Raw genomic sequence first — 17,108 nt, forward strand, 5'->3', positions numbered from 1 at the left:
AGATTGGCCTAGGGAATCATAGAGGAAGGGGTCCTCTCCAACAGCCCGATGAACATTCTGCTGCTGACCTTCCTGCATGGGATTTTCTTTCAGATCCCTTACCTGAAAAGGGGACACATTGAGGATTGTGGTCACTGGACACAGATAGAGAAGTAAGGAGAATGGGGTCCCTGGGTGAGAAGCGCATGCTTCCCTGCTCACCTGTCCTATGAGCAGGCTTTGCTCTGCCAAGCTCACATCTGCCAGGTCTTCTCAGTCACACAGCCTTGGTGAGGACAGTGGGTCCAGATAGGTCAACATGTCCTTTATCTCCCTTCTAGACCTGCTGAGGTGAACCAGATTCTTATCAAGTGGCTGGAGACTGAAGTCAAGAACTCGTCATTGACCTCCAAGATTTAGCCAGTAGCGTGTCCTCTATTTCCGGACATGGCCTTATCCAGAACTAGCAGCATTGTTCTTTGGTCAGCCAGTGATTTTCTTGGGAAAGTGATCAGATGTGATGTAATTTTAGATCCAGGATGAAGTGTGTGTGATTAATTCTCTGAAGATGACTGCACCATCAAAGGAAAGATCACAGCCCGTCAGGAAGACATGGGGCAGCCCAATTGGTAGCTTTGCAGCCAAATCCATACCTGTTCTTTTTGAAGCAGCTGATTTGGGGTCTTCATTCAATAAAGCTAACACCTTGGTGCTGCAGTTCTGTGTGCTCTTGAGAATCCGGGCAACTGCTCAGAAAGGGTACTGCTTTCCAATAAGAGAAGCCTCGGTGGTGCTGTGTGACCTAGCTCTGTTCAGGGAGCCTTCCTGAAGGATGCTGTGGGTGGTCCATAACCTTGGTTTCTATGCAGTGTGTACGCAGGTACTGATTCGGACTATACTTGAAACTTGCCGTGGAGTCTGAGGAAGTGATTTCAGCCACCACTCTGCCAGGCTTGAGCTGATCTAGTTTCGTGCCCCCACCACACACACAGACCTCTCCTTCCCCTTGTCACATCTAGGGAGACTCACTGATCTTGTCTTCTGCAGCTATCAACCCTCTGTCCTGCTTTGGGCCCCAGAGTCTCATAGCAGCGACCTCCTAATTGCCTGCACCACCCTTCGAATCCTCCAAACTTCCCCCAAGATAAAATCCATGCTCTGAGACCCACCCAGCCTGGCCCCATCATTCCACTGTAGATGTAATTCTTAACAGTCTTATTAAATAAGAAACACAGAGCCAGATGCAGAGTTAAAGCCCAGAGATTGAGCAGCAGCCAAGAGCTAAGACCGCCTTCTTACCCCTAGCTGCCGCTGTCGTCCTTCTCCTGAGAAAGAGACCTACTTCCTGTGTGTCTGTATTTTTATTGACTTTCTGTTCTGCCTTCTCATTGGTCCTAAACCCAACCACATGACCTTATCACTGCCTCTCTATACAGCCCTCCAGGTCTCTATGGTTGCTATTGAGATTAAAGGCGTGTGTCTCCAAACTGGCTATGTCCTTGAACACACAGACTCTGCCTGCCATGTGATCAGATTAAGGGCGTGCTACCACTGCCAGACTTCTGCTAAATGGCTTGCTATCAGCTCTGATCCCCAGGCAACTTTATTAATATACAAATAAAATCACATTTCAGCACAAATAAAATATCACCATACTCCACAATTCCTATATAGCTGTCCTCCAGTTTTCTCTCCTTGAATCTTGAACTCATACAAGACAGGCTCTATTGACCCTCTCTGCCTGAGCTGTGCATGCTCTCGTATGGAGTCTCCCATCTGCCTCCGGTCTCAATTGGTGCCCTCTCCCCTTGCTGCCTCATCTGGGTACACACACACACACACACACACACACACACACACACACACACACTCACTGCAGGTGCAGTCCCTCATTCTGTTAAGCTGTCCAGAGGAATTTGGCCAGTTGGGGACTTTAGCCTTTGGTTCTAATGGCTGAGCTCTTTGTATTGATAATCTGCTTCCTGCATCTGGAACCAGGCCAGCCATCATAGACATTGGATATGCTGCTTCCTTATTGTGATCTTGAGAATGAGTTCCTGTGTCTCAGTTCCCTCAGCTTTAAAGAGAACATCAATAGTAGCTAACAATCAGATGGTGGTGGTGGTAGTCAGTATCTATATAGCTATATATATGATATAGCATATGATACATATACATACGTAACTGTAGACTGGGAGCCGCATGGAGGGACAGCTATAGACATGTGGTTGCCAGCTTGTTTATACTAAGACAAGATCTTGGATGGCTTTAGATCCCAATGACATCAGGATCACGTCCATCCTTTTGAACCTTAGAACAGAAGGGCTTGTTTGCCAGACAAACATGCAACCTGTTGGAATGCCTAAATGAGCCAGAAAATAGTATTTTCCTAGCTAGCTAAATGCAAGCTCATTTGTAAGGAAGAAGACTCTGAGAAGGTCCTCCATAGGAACATTAGAAGGCAATCCATTAGCTAAAGTTCAAATTGTCAGCAGTCTCTATAAACCAACAGAATGCCTCAAATATCCCAGAGTCTAATGAAGTGGGGCCATAGCATCAAAAATAAAAAAGGAAAAAAGTCTTGCAAGGTTGAAGGTCATAAGTGATGCTAGATGGGCAAAGGTCTCTATGTAAGAAAATTCCATCACGTCAGCTCTGCAGAGCTTTGGGCCACAGTTAAATTGATGCAGCTTTAGCAGCCAAGGTGTTAACTGAGGCAAAGAGTTGTTCAGGTGCCATGTTTAAGTAGATCTGCTTGGAGTCTTTCCAAAGTTATTTTACTATAAATGATAGTCTTATTTCATTCCTGCTGAAGGTATAAGCAGCCAGTCCTGTCTCCTTAAAGAAGCAACCTTTTCCAAATAGCCATACTGGGGAAGGGATGGTGACATTAGTGAGCTGAGATGACTCACAGGATCCAGGATTTCCAAGAAAAATACCCTCCCCAAAGTGGTCTGTTAGATTGACAGAGAAGAGGCTATTTCTGTTTTTCTTAAAGTGTGATAAACGCATGGTTTTAGGCCTTGAAAATTGATGAGCCGATTTACGTCTTGTCCATGCCAATATTATCATCAGCACATAAAGAAAAAGAAAGAGTACACACTGAAACCTATGTGTGGGACAGAGACAGGGACTGTAGCACGAATCCTAAAAGGTCTTATTAATAAAACAAACCTGGAGCCAGGTGTTGGGGTGAACGCTGGAAGACCAGAGAAGCAAAACAAGCCTCAGCCACCTCACCTTGCCAATTCCTCAGCTGATCCTGTTTCATCAAACTGGAAGCCTCTGTGTCCTCATCTGAATGGATCTCAGCTGAACTGCTGCTCAAAAGCCTAAAAGCTTAAGCAGCCTAGTTCCTGGTCCTCACACCTTATATACCTTTCTGCTTTCTGCCATCACTTTCTGGGATTAAAGGTGTCAGTCACCATTCCTGGCTGTTTTCAGTGTGGCTTTGAACTCACAGAGATCCGATGGATCTCTGCCCTAGGAATGCTAGGATTAAAGGTATATGTGCCACCATTTTCTGGCCTCTGTATCTAGTGGCTGTTCTGTTCTCTGACCCCAGATAAGTTTATTAGGGTACACAATATTTTGGGGAACACAATATCACCATAAGGGACAGCTTAAGAAGGGCTATATATGGGAGTCTGTGGATTTGGAGCTATACTGGCCAAAGGACATAATATACAACCATGTTCAAAGATTAAAATAGAATACTTTAAAAAAGTTTAAGACAACACACACACATACAGGGATCAATGAACTAAAGATGGCTTTTGGTAAAGCATAAAATTTACAAGCTCTTCGCTAGAATAAGGGAGAAAAGAAAGAACGCTCAAAACAACAGACATCTCAGAGACCAGAAGGAAATCAAGTCACTGACAGCACAGAAAGATGAGCATGCATAAGGAGTTGCTAAGAGCGACTATATACCGACACACCAGTTAACCTAGGAGCTGTGAGGAAACTGTGCACAGCACGAACCCAGGTGAGCCCTGAAGAAACAGCAAACCTAAACAGGCTCACAGTAAGCGATGATTTCAAATCAACAGTAAAAAGTTCCCCAGTGAGAAGAAGCCAGGACCAACCAGCTTCACTGCTGAAGCCTACCCCAATTTTTAAAATATTAATATCAATCATTAAATGTGATATTTTATTTGTACTGAAATGTGGTGATATTTTATTTGTATGTTAATAAGTAATGTTTGCCTGGAGATGAAAGGTAAGAGCAAGCCATTAAACAAAAATCAGGCAGTGATAGTACATGCCCTTAATCTGATCACTTGGCAGGCAGAGTCTCTGTGTGTTCAATGACACACTAGGGAACAGCCAAGCATGGTGACACACGCATTTAATCCCAGTACCAACCAAAGAGACCTGGAGGTCTGTACAGGCAGGCAGTCACAAGGAAGTGAGGTAGCTGGGCTAAGAGCCAATGAGAGGACAGAACAGCAAAGCAATAAAGGTGTGGGTAAGAAAGGAAGTTGCTCACTTTTGGTAGCTGCAGAGCTGGAGAGGTAAGGTTGGTGGCTATCACTATTTCCCTGATCTCTAAGGCTTTCACCCCTATATTTGGCTCTGTGTTTCTTATTTAATAAGACTGTTTAGAAATTTATCTACAATTAAACTATTAATTATCATGTAAGTGACATGAGAGAATTCTCCAGACTCATCCCATGAGACTAGCTGTTCCCTAGTGTGTCATTGAACACACAGAGACTCTGCCTGCCAAGTGATACCATAAACAAGCAAAGACACAATAGAAACTGAAGACTAATAACCCTGATGAACACAGATATTTTTAAAAGTCTCTATAAAATACTAGCAAAAAATCCCAATGGCCACATAAAAAAGTTTAGACACCATGATCAAATGTGATTTAGGACAAGTCAGTGAATGCAAAGGAAACATATGAGACAAAGAAGAAATCATAACGAAGATCAGAAACTCTTAGGATTCAGTGAAATAAAGCATATCCAATAAAATATACAATATGCAGTGTGTAACACTAGATAATGAAGCTTAAACAGTGAATGGATAGAAACTGAAACATTTAAATGGACATGAGGAAAAGAGAAGTCTTTTTTAATTTTTTTTAGATTTATTTATTTATTATGTATACAGAAGAGGGCACCAGATCTCATTACAGATGGTTGTGAGCCACCATGTGGTTGCTGGGAATTGAAGTCAGGACCTCTGGAAGAGTAGTCGGTGCTCTTAACTTCTGAGCCATCTCTCCAGCCTGAGAAGTTTTTTGAAGTCCTTTTCATAAAATTTTAATTCAATAACTGGCCACAGGTAAAGAGAAAAATTATGTTATCAACTCTATGCAAAAAAAAAAAAAAAAAGGTTATCTATCTAGAGGTCACAGCCTTTAAAAGGATATTATGGGAGAGGGGGATACTTGAACAACTTCTGAAAATATACTTGAAAACTCAGGGGGGGAAATGGACAAAAAACCTTTCAGAAATGAACTGACTCACACTAGCCCAAGTGAAAAGAGACTAACTGGATATTTTTAAGAAATGAGATCCAGAGTAAAGCAAATCCCAAATCCCCGACAAGGAAAATCCCAGGTCCTAACCCCTCTATTGATGAATGCTGGGGAAGGAGGAAGGCAAGAAAATCATTCACAGTATGACACCAAGTCTGTCCAGGAATAAAACTAGCACAAAACAGGACCAACACCAAGGGCAATCCTATGACTAAAGGCTTTCCCCACCAGGGATGGCACAGGAAAAAGGAAGTGACCTTCCCCCCAGATACACAGAGGCATGACAAAAACACGAGGTTTTGAAAACCCAGCTGGAGTCAACATCTCCCTGGTATTCCTTCTTTACATAGTTTCTGCTCCTACTTACCCTACTTTCCATCCTTTGAGCCGTTTCTGGGCACCTATTAATACCTTGCTTCCTCAGTAGGAAGAAAAAATATGAATGGAGGAAGGCAAGGTGTAGGTGGGAGTGAGGAGCAGTCTGAGGCAGGATGACACAGAGAAAATGAAGAGGCTAGGAAAAAGGAAATAGACCCTCACTTCAGGCCCTGGTTTCTGTTTCTCTTTGACTGAGAGTCAAGAATGTCACCCAAGAAAACAAATCAATGCCACCCTCTAGAGCCCACTGTGAAGATGAACCTCCTCTCCCAAAGATAGCCCAAACGAGAGTGTCAGACCAGCTAAAGGACCTGCCTACTTATGGCCTCAATGCAATCTCCGAGTTGAACCTCACTGATGTCTCTGTCATTCACAAACATGAACTATGCTGATGTCTCTGTTGTTTACAAACATGAACTATGCGCTACACAAACCACATGGCAGCATCGTTGACAGAGGAAATTGTTAAAGATAAGAGAAAGGAGTAAACCAACTCGTTTTCACAAAAGCATTTGGAACTTAATTTTTTGTTTGTTTGTTTTGTTTTGTTTTCGAGACAGGGTTTCTCTGTATAGCCCTGGTGGTCCTGGAACTCATTTTTTAGATCAGGCTGGTCTTGAACTCCCAGAGAGCCACCTGCCTCTGCCTCCTGAGTGCTGGAATTAAAGGCTTGCGCTACTGCACTCGGCTTGAAACTCAAATTTAAAAGTTTGCTTAATATTTGAGCCTGGTTGTAAATTACACCTGTGACTACATATGGTGTTTAGAAGTCTCCCTCTCAACTTCCATGCTTAAATCTAGAGTGTGTACTCTCTCTTTTGGGTAAATCCCAACTGTTTCTTTGTTTATTTGTTTGTTTGTTTTTTGTTTTTTGTTTTTCAAGACAGGGTTTCTCTGTTTAGCTTTGGAGAAAATGCGTGGTTTTTGTTTTTGTTTTTTTGAGACAGGGTTTCTCTGTGTAGTTTTGGTGCCTGTCCTGGATCTCGCTCTGTAGACCAGGCTGGCCTTGAATTCACAGAGATCCACATGACTCTGCCTCCCAAGTGCTGGGATTAAAGGTGGCGCCACCACCGCCTGGCTCTGTTTCATTCTGACTAGGCAAGAAATTCTAAGATCCTGGCATCACCTGTGTAGAGGTCTTTAAGACCCAACTCAGGCTACAGGTGGCCATATTGGGTTACATCTCCTGATAATATTGAAAATAAAAATAAAAACTAGGTGATTTTGGTGCCGTTCAGTAACTTTAAGAACAGTGACAGTGTTGATGGTAACAATCACCTCATGTCATCCAGCCTGTGTGTGTAATAATCACCACATGCTTGCTACCCAGCCTGCATGTCATGTCAGCATGATAAGAAACATGTACAATCCCTTTCAATCTTTACCAATCCCCATCTGACAGATGAAGAATCAACCCAGCTCTTGGAGAGCTAAGGTCATGAGTCAGTACTGGGGCTTGAACCACATGTGTTAGATGCTAATGTTGGGCTCAGGAGCATATAAGAAGCAGTCAGGACACTGGCCACTGTGAAATGCAGCCTTTCCATATGTCCCCAAGAGCACAAGCCCTTTTATCCTCTCCTTTCTGGCCCTCACCTTTACACTCCTTCCCTGTCAGCATGATGGACTTTCTTGTGAGGGGGCAGAACTATTTACCCATGTGCTCTCTGAGCCTGACCGCCTCTTGGCCTCTGTCTACTCTTCCAGGCACCACATGAGATCAGAGCTCTGTGGAGGCCTCTGCAGGGCTCCAGACACTGAGGTGTGCCTCTGTGCTCATCAGCAGCAGCTGCTTCTGGGATGAGGTTGGCTCTCAATAAATAAGAATCCTGACTGAGCCCGACTCACAGGCAGGGCAGGCTCTCATCCATCACTGCAGATCTATAGCCTCCCATTGCTATTTCTTGCCTGGCATTCATCACCTTGAAGAAGACGTCCATTGATTCTCCATGGAATGGAATCTTACAAAAGAGTGGGCTCATAATTAACAAGCCAACATAGCTCTCATCAAAAATCGTCAACTGCAAATTCAGCATGGGGGGGGGATGATCAGTGCCCCCACTCCTTCCCTGCGTGGGCACAGATCCAGCGTCAATCCACCTCAAAGGGCAAAATGTGCAGAACCAAATAAAGAGACCTCTCCACATGTCCAAGGGCTCAGGATCATGGTCACCACATGGCTTTGTGCATGCGGCTGTAGGATCTCCCTCTCTGGGAGCATTGGTTCATCCCTACTGTACCCCAGGCATCCACAGATGCTGCAAGAGCAAGGTGAGCCCTGGCCCTCAAGATGAGCCAGGAGCACACACACAGCAATGTGGGATCAAGAGGTCAGAGCTGCTTGGTGGTGGAGGAGGGAAACAGGGCTTCCCAAGCAGGGGGTGGGGATTGCTGAAGGAGGCATGGCTTCTGGGACAGCTCCAGATTTGCTAAACTATGGAAGTGGCAAGCAAAGTGCCTGCTGGATTCAGAAGTCTTCCCACAGTCAGCTGATGCTGGGCTGTGTAGCTCATTGGTTAGAGTGCACTGAGGATGGATTCTTGTTATTTCTGGTCAGGTGACTCGCAATGTTCTCAAAGAGTGCCTGTCAAAGGTGGTGTCAGACCCTCATCACAAGAATCATACACTCCAGGGCTGTCTTTGAAAGGCATCTTTGTGGGACTTGTGCTGATACCTCGAACAACCCCACATTCTTTCAACATTCTTGAGTGGCTGCTGTGGGGCTCTTTGGCTGTCAGTGACGTTTCACAAGGCTCAGCCGTCAGTGAGCAGAATACAAGGTCCCTAGCAAGAGCCTGAGACCAGCAGCTCCAAGTGAGCACTTGGTCCCGCTGCACACATAGCAGGAGCAGCAGAAGCCAGTCTGGTACCGTCCCCTGCTCCTCAGCCAATGGCCACCCAGACAGACACAGAGAAATGTTCACCTACTCACAAAGGACCCACTGGATCTGTGGCCAGTATGCCAGAACCTGTTAGCAAAGTCATTTTTACATTTCTAACTAATGCCTCAGGATATTTAAGGGGCAGGGGAGAGGGAGAAGAAGAGGGAGAGGAGGGGAGGGAAGAGGGAGAGGAGGGAAGAGAGAAGGAAAGGGGAGAGGAGAGGAAGGGATGGGACGGAAGGGAAGGGGAGGGGAGAGGAGAGGAGGGAGGGGAGAGAGGCAACAACATTGGCTCCATAGCTTTTGGTGTCCCCCACTTACTGGTTCTTGGAAGTACAGCTGATAATTAAAAACTGGGATAGATTTGATAACTTCCATAGGAGGCACCTCAGGATTTGGTGGCATGAACGGAGTGTTCAAACTGGCCACGGCTCTGCAAGAACAAACAACATTGAAACAAAGAGCCGGTTGAGACAGACACGATCAGAAAGAACATTTCAGGTCAAAACCGAAGCAGAGGTGCAAAAGTACGTGCACAAAGTCTCACCTTGTCGGTGAGTGGGAACCTGGGATCAGAACACAGGTGTTTGGAGTCTTAACCTAGTAGGGTCCCTCCCCACCACCACCACCACTCAACTGCAGCTTCCTTTTTAACCTTGCCTGCCTTAGACACACACATACCTATGTGGACACACACATACCTTTGTGAACACACACAGCCCTTTCTGGGAGTGATTGGAAGTAATCACTACATTGCTAAGGGTTAGGGTACCTGAGACAGAACAAGAGAGGAACTGGAGACTAAGGCTTGCTGGCATGTCTCAGGTCTGATGCTATTCAGGCAAAACCTCAGTTTGGGCAGTAAAATGTTTCTATATTTTTGCTGGGAAGAGACTAAATTGAGAAAAGTAACATATATGGCCTTCTTTAAGCTACACATCGTGCTCATGGCTATATTTCTATTGGTTTATTTTCAACAGCATGTAATTTGCTTGTACAGTAACTTTTGGTTACCGTACAATCTGATTGTTTAAGAATTGGGTGGTGTGACTGGAAATGGTCTCATAGGCTCATTACTAGGAAGTGTGGCCTTACTGGAGTAGATGTGGGTTTATCAGAGGAAGTGTGTCACAGGGGGCTGGCTTTGAGGTCTCAGAAGATCAAGCCAGGCCTAGTGGCTTACGTTTTCTTCCTGCTGATGACAGATCCCAATGAAGAACTCTCAGCTACCTCTCCAGCACCATGTCTGCCTGCATGCTGCCATGCTTCTCACCATGATGATAACAGACTGAACTTCTGAACTGTAAGCCAGCCCAGATGAAATGTTTTCCTTTATAAGAGTTGTTGTGGTTATGGTGTCTCTTCACAGCAATAGAAACCCTAACTAAGACAAGAATTAAACTCCGATTTCCAGTTTGAGTGGAACAAGAGAAAGAGGGAAGGAAAGAGTAAGAATGGGGAGCAGTAATACATACACTTTAGAAATGTTTTAGGAGGAGGCATCAGGAGAGGTAGCTTAGTGGGTAAGAGTACTCGCTCTACAAACACAAGGACCTGAGGACCTGAGTTCAAATTTTCAGCCAGGCAGGGAAGGAAGTGCCCGATACCCTCTGTATTGCAGGAGCAGAGAGAGAGGCAGAGCCTGAGTCTACTCCTCAGCCAACCTAGTCAAAAAAGCCAGCCGCCAGTCCAGTGAGACACCCTGCTTCAAGGTAATAGGATAGAGACAGAGAAAGAAGTCTGATGTCTTGCTGTGGCCTCTGTGTACGGGCACCCTCCCATATACTGGCATGTATGCACAGTATCTATCCACAGCACACACTGTATGCACACACAAATAAAAATATGTTTAAAAATAAATACAAGTGAGGTATATATTTAAAAAATGTTTTAGGAAATTCCTGATTAGTTTCAGTCTCTGATGTAATCTCACCATGTGAAGAGGGCTGGCCCTCTGTTCTTCAAAAGATGACCATTTAAAAAGCAACTGCATTATCTGGAGCATGCAGACCCTGCTGCCTATACCCCTCTCACCTATCAAGATAGAGGCGTTACCTGCAGCTTTCTAGCTAACTGTGTGTGGTCATGAGGTCTATTTCACCACTAGATTCCAGGCCGTCCAGAAACTTCACCAGAGCCTTGATAATGACCTTGGATACTGTGGTGGTGACCGTGACATGCCGTGGTGGCTGTGCACCTGCACAGTATTTCAGGGTCTCAGTCTGGTTATGAGTTTCAGTTGCAGCTTTGCCAAGGGCTAGAAGATGACACTTGTCACATAGTCACTGCAGGACAGAATTGAAGCTCTCTCTTGTTCTCACTCTCTCTTTCTGTAGCCCAGGGTGAGCTTGAACTCACAATTCTCCTGTTTCAGCCTGGGACTATGGGCATGTGTAATAACAACCACTTAAAGGGCACATTTTCCGATTCTTGGTCTGGGGTGAACTCTCTCCTTCTGCTTAATGCTGTGACACTACAAACCTTTATCACCTCTTTATCCACTCCACTCAGAGCCAGCCCTGCACTCCCACAGGACGCTCTGGCTCTGAATTATTTGCCTCCTTGTCAGTCATCAGGCCTGAGGCTGCTCCCAGGAGCCCAGTAGGTCCACCTTAGTGTGTTTACCTTCCCTCTTACGTACATGTTTTCTAGAAGTTTTGCAGAGCTGAGGCACCTGTAAGCAGTCTCGGTGGGGGGTGGGGAGGGGAGGGGAGAGATGGGTGACTATTAGTCCAGCCTTGCAAACCCTTACTGCACCCGGCTGCTTACCTCACTCTCTCAGGGTAAAAGAGAGCCATGCTCCACACCAGCACACCAGCCCAGTCATGGCCAACGAACACTGCTTGAGGGATCCCCTAGAGAAACAAGAAGAGATGCAATGAGGGTGGGTTTCTGGGATCTGCAGATCTGCAGAAGAGCCAAAGGCCTCTCCTTGACAGCCTAGTGACCCCACCGGGATCCCCAGAAACTCCTGAGGTGTGCACCATTCTAAACTCTACCTCACACATCCCCACCCTCTTCAGTCTCCACAAGCGACTAGGCTTTGAATTTCCTTAGAAGACAGGGCCAGTAGCCAGGAGTTCTCTCTCTCTCTCTCTCTCTCTCTCTCTCTCCTGCCTGTCTATCTGTCTGTCTCCCTTCTCTCAAATCAATCTTTATTTTACCCCACCTTCTCTCTATGTGATTATGATTCGGCCCTTACTCTTCTGGGACCTTTTCTCCCTTACTTAGCCACAAGAAGTCCAGAATCACCTGCCATCCCTTCTTCCCTTTCCGCTACAGCTGCTGATTACAGCAGCTCTCCTTGACTGAACACCTACTACATTCATGCGGAGGCGTTCATGTCCACACCTGGAGTCCTCCCAGTAGCCTGCAATGGCTGCTACACAGGGGGGAAGTGATCTGCCTTGTACCACCTATGTGGTAAGCAATAGTCATAATTCTGACATGGGTCTCCCAACATAGGTTAAATCAGGCTCTCTTCCCTTCTCCAATGCTGCCCCATTGGCCATCTGAGGCTTTTCAGATGCCTCCAGGCTCTCCACCCCCTCTGAAGATGGCTCCTTGTCCCAGATCCCTGCCGTTCTCTGTCCCTTCCTGTCTACTATCAAGCCTCCCACGGTGGTCTACACCAGTCACTGCCCTTCACTAGGTCCCAGTGGGCTCCATCCTTCCCTCTTGTTTGAGGGAGCAGTTTTGTGTGGTTCTCAGGGCTCCCACCCTTCTGATGGTTCTCAACATCAGACACTTCCTTTGCCATATTCTTCCTGTGGTTCCAGTGTGCCTGGGCTTCCTAAGTTGATGTTTCTAACTTTGAGCTCTCCTCTGTCTTTTATGATGGATTTTCTCACAGCTCAGCCCCTAGGAACTTCCTGTTTGAATGGGCATTGTCCATGGCGAATAAATCTGTCCTAACTGACTCAATATCCATTGCCCAGGCAGGTGCACAGCTGGCCCAGCCTTCTTCCTGGGTCCTATTAGATCTCTCTAGGGATAGATACATGGCCCTACTGACCTGAAACCATAAGTCCCTGTTGGTAACATTCTCAGTCAGCTAACAGTTGTGCATTAGGAAGACCACAGAGTGAAGACTGGGCATGTTCACTTAGATCTCACCCCAAATGCACTAATGCACAAGTGCGCACGCCAGAATCTCTAATCCTCCCTGCAGGGACCTGGCTGTTTCCTCACTTCCTCTTCTGCAACTCCAGAGAGAACAATCTTAACTCACAGGCCTGGGGGTGCTGAAATGACCTGTGAGAACACACACACACACACACACACACACACACACACACACACACACGACACTTCTTGACCCAATTCCATGGAGTGGAGACAGCCATCATCCTCCCCTGTTTCCTGCATAGTGCCTACCGCTTAACTGGAAGTCAGTCACCCCGGCTTTCTCTCCATCTTATATCCAGTTAATAAGCTAAGTCTCCCTGCTCTGTGGCTCTCTGTTTACTCTCTCCATTGCCATTGGCCTAGAACATTCCTCCTCTCCAGTCTGCCCTACAGGGTTTGCATTCCATTCTAGACTAATGAATGAGGCAGAGGGTGTGGCGGAGTGGTCTCGGAATAGTACAAGTGCTCTGCAGATGACCATGGCCACTTTCATTCCTGTGGCTGAGTTTAATCTGAGATTTATTGGAAGAGATTCAAGATTTAATGAACTGTAAAGTACTAGCTCATAGATTATTTCCCTACACCTTTCCCTGATACTCGTTTCCCAAGGCATTTCCCTTCACTTTCCTGAATGAATGGCAAAACACCTACCCCACCCTCACCTTTGGCTATCTTTAATTTTGGGACCACCCCCCTTCCCCTGCTGTCCGAAGCTCCTGTCTCCACTGCTCTGGTCCTCTCTGCTCATGATCACCAACAGCCAACCCTCCAAGGCATCCAGCTCTCCTTTCATTACCAAGATCCACACAGAATTCTCCAGAGAGATCAGCTCGAAGGAATGACTCACCAGCTTGTCCAGGAATGATACCATCTCCTAAAAAAAGAGCACATAGACTTGGCGCTAGACAGGTAAGGTGGATAGAAACAGTCTGCCACATGCCACACACTGTCAGGACGGGCCTCGGGAAAACTCCATTTTAAAATGACAGGGTACCAGTGGGCAGATCATGTCGTGAGAGCTCCCTCCCCTTTCCTGAACCACAGTGGTCTCTGTTTTCTGAGACCTCTTGCAGTCTCTGATAGAAACCATGGGTTCTGTCCTGGGGTAGACATGAACACCTCTTGGTATTCTGCCATCACTTCTAGGAACTCACAGGCCCCAGGAGCTCACAACAACATGGGTGACACAGCCTGATGAACTACATGTGACACCTTTCCACATTCTAGCTCGTCATAGAAGTTACAGTGAGTTCCATGTCCTCTCTAGACTCCACAAGCTGAGAACCATACTTGGATCCTAAGAAATCTTGTAAAACACACAGCCCCAGCCATTCACTGCATCTTACAGCTGAGAGCCTGACCTGCAAAGGTTAAACCCTGCGCCAAAAGCCACACACACAGTTTAAGGGAAAGCTGGCTGTAGACAGATCTCCAAATACGACTGAACTTTAAAAGATATTTTTGCTATGTTGCATCCAGAATTTTCAGTTTGGAATCCCAAGGCTATAAAGGCTATCAATATACAGGAGGCTTATGGGTATAATAAAGGCTCTCATCCTAAAATAAAAATCATTCGTGTTTATTGCACCATATTCATGGAAGCCAAAAGATGGCATGACCTAAGTGTCCATCAGTTGATGAAAGATGTGAAACATTAGGGGCACATACACAAAGGGACACTAGTCGGACATAAAAGGGTGGAATCAAGTTATTTGTAGCAACATGGAGAACATGAAGCTAGATGAAATAAGCCAGCACAGACAAGTAGCACGTGAGCTTTTGAAGTCTAGAACAGCTTTCCATGAAGCAATGTTGAAGAACAGCAGAGGCTGGAACTGTGGACATGAGGAAGGTGAGCATGAGACTGGTCAAGGGATAAATAATTACAATCAGAGAGGGAGAGAGAAGTTGCAAGAGACCTACTCTATAGCAAAGTGACTATAATTAGTAGTGATATATTGAAAAATGTCAGGTGAATGTTGTGCTGTCAGAGTCAAATGATGATTATGTGAGGTCACGCATCTGTCAGTTACCTAGATGTGACCATTTGGTAATGATATTAAACATCAAAACATCTTGATATGCATCTATCTGAGGTCACGCATCTCTTAGTTACCTTGACGGGACCATGCCAAGGAGGATATTAAACATCTTGTTATGCATGACAAAACATATTACTTGTCAATTAAAAATAAAAATTAAATGAAAGGAGAGCCCAGCTTTACAAAAATCTAAGAGTTATGTGATGAACTGCCCCACAAATTTAGGAGTTGTAGTTGAGGGAAATTATTTTGCAAGGTATTTGGGGAGTTATGACGAGAAACTTTTACGGGCACTTGAAGACAAGCAGTGTTATGGGGCTGAATTCCCCCTTTTTTTTTTTCCTGACCCTGTATTTGAAGCCAATGCCAGATTTTTAAATACGATTTTATGTTTAAATTATTGTGATGATTTTTAAAAACAGCATTATGAATATAAGTCACATACTGTATAATTAGCCCCTTTAAAGTCCACACTTCAGTGGGTTTAGTACAATCAGTGTTGTGAAACTGTCACCACCGTCCAGTATTAGAAAGTCTTCATGGCCACAAACTTTATAAACCTCCCTTTAAGGTTTAACCCATCAGGCATCACTTTATTCTCTAGTTCCCCTGCATCTTGGCAGCCACTGATCTCAGTTCCCTCTGGATTGCCTGTTCTAAAAACTCCACCTGAATGGAGTTACTTGGTATGTGGCTTTTGTAACTGGCTTCTGCTTAACATTGTAGCTTCCAGATTTGCTCATGTGGGGACACACTCCGATACTTCCCTACTCTTGGTGACCCAGTAACCTTCCAGTGCATGGATCATGGCATAGCACCCGTCTGCTCGTTAGCTGATGGTGTTTGGGCTGTTTCCACTCTTAGGTGCTATGGATGGGGTTGCTATGGAGTCTGGATTTCTCATCATGGGTTCTCTTGGGCTAGTTCCTAGTCTAGTAGTAGATGTACTAATGACCCTTCCAAGACAGAGGATAGGAACTGTTCTCTTCATCTTGTTCGTTTTGACCTCAGGACCCCATGCAGGAGTGAGGTTCTGTGAAGTAACTCAATGCACCCATCCTGAGACTAAATCTCAACAGAAGTAAGTGAGCAGCACCCATCCTGAGACTAGATCCCAACAGAAAGAAATAAGTGGGCGGCACCCATTCTCAGACTAGATCCCAACAGAAATAAGGCAAGTGGATGGTGGAGGGCTGGGAGAAGCTCCTACAATTAATTACTGGGGATTTGGTAGGGAGACCTGAGCAATATCCAGAAAAGGAGGAGAATCACAGCTGGGAAACTGAGGCAGGAGGACAGTCCCACCTAGAAGCTGGGCTTTTATCTGAGCTCTGTGGCAGAGAAGCCACAGTTTACATGCAGAGCTGCTGGTTGAAGACTCTCAGAGTGGAATGGAGGGTGGACTGTGGAAGGTTTCCGATAGGATCTACCACTCGTCAACCTTGGGCGGCAACCTCAGGCTGCCCAATCTTATTCAGGAATCACACTTTATGCTTCATACACTCTGGCTGCCATCTAGAGCTGTCACCATCCTGTTCCGTGAGAATGGACACGCAAATGCTGTGCACTGTGCTTTCTTGCAGTTTAAATGGACACCTATGCTTCTGGCTTACATCAGGGAGACACTCAGGATGGAAACGACATTGTAGATGTTACTGAAGAGGTGTCTTACCTTACATAACACTTCCATGGCATATTCTTCTATTTCTGTAATTAGAAATGAATGAATGAACAAATAAATAAATTCCAGGCATGTTTGTACATGCCTTTAATCCCCAGCATTCAGGAGGCAGAGACAGGCAGATCTCTGTGAGTTCAAGGCTATTCTGGTCTACATAATGAGACCTTGTCTTAAAACACACACACACACACACACACACACACACACACACACACACACACCCCAGATATAAAATGTGATTTTAAATTTATAAACAAACAAACAAAAAGCCAGAAACCTCTCACTATATTGATTCTGTTTACTTTTTAAGTCTATTTGAGTTGGGTGTTAACATGATATAAGGTAAAAGCCCAATTTGATTTTGGTGGGTGTTCCTTACTCTCTCTATTGAAGAGCTAGCTCCTTCTTGCAGTATATTCCTGGCAACCTTGTCAAAGACCAGTTAACCGTGTGTGTGTGTGTGTGTGTGTGTGTGTGTGTGTGTGTGTGCGTGTGTGTGTGTGTGTGTGTGTGTGTGTGTGTAT

The 17,108-nt window shown here is 45.4% G+C and overlaps 1 protein-coding gene and 1 long non-coding RNA gene across 2 annotated transcripts in view; one reads left to right on the forward strand and one right to left on the reverse strand.

Annotated features, from left to right (window-relative positions):
• Positions 1-73: 73 nt before the first annotated feature.
• On the forward strand, positions 74-688 carry LOC118591525. The gene is made up of 2 exons (XR_004945938.1): positions 74-152; positions 321-688. It is a non-coding gene; the product is annotated as an uncharacterized LOC118591525 (long non-coding RNA).
• Positions 689-7,858: 7,170 nt separating this feature from the next.
• Ephx2 (epoxide hydrolase 2) overlaps positions 7,859-17,108 on the reverse strand; it is a 29,472-nt gene continuing 20,222 nt past the window's right edge. Inside the window, exons 9-13 of the mRNA XM_036198520.1 lie at positions 16,576-16,610; positions 13,709-13,735; positions 11,503-11,588; positions 9,051-9,166; positions 7,859-7,872 (exon numbers count right to left, since the gene is read on the reverse strand). Of these exons, the coding sequence (XP_036054413.1) occupies positions 7,859-7,872; positions 9,051-9,166; positions 11,503-11,588; positions 13,709-13,735; positions 16,576-16,610 (278 nt within the window). The remainder of the gene's footprint in view (positions 7,873-9,050; positions 9,167-11,502; positions 11,589-13,708; positions 13,736-16,575; positions 16,611-17,108) is intronic.

The sequence above is a fragment of the Onychomys torridus genome, chromosome 9, assembly GCF_903995425.1.
Source record: "Onychomys torridus chromosome 9, mOncTor1.1, whole genome shotgun sequence".
Classification (NCBI taxonomy): Eukaryota; Metazoa; Chordata; class Mammalia; order Rodentia; family Cricetidae; genus Onychomys; species Onychomys torridus.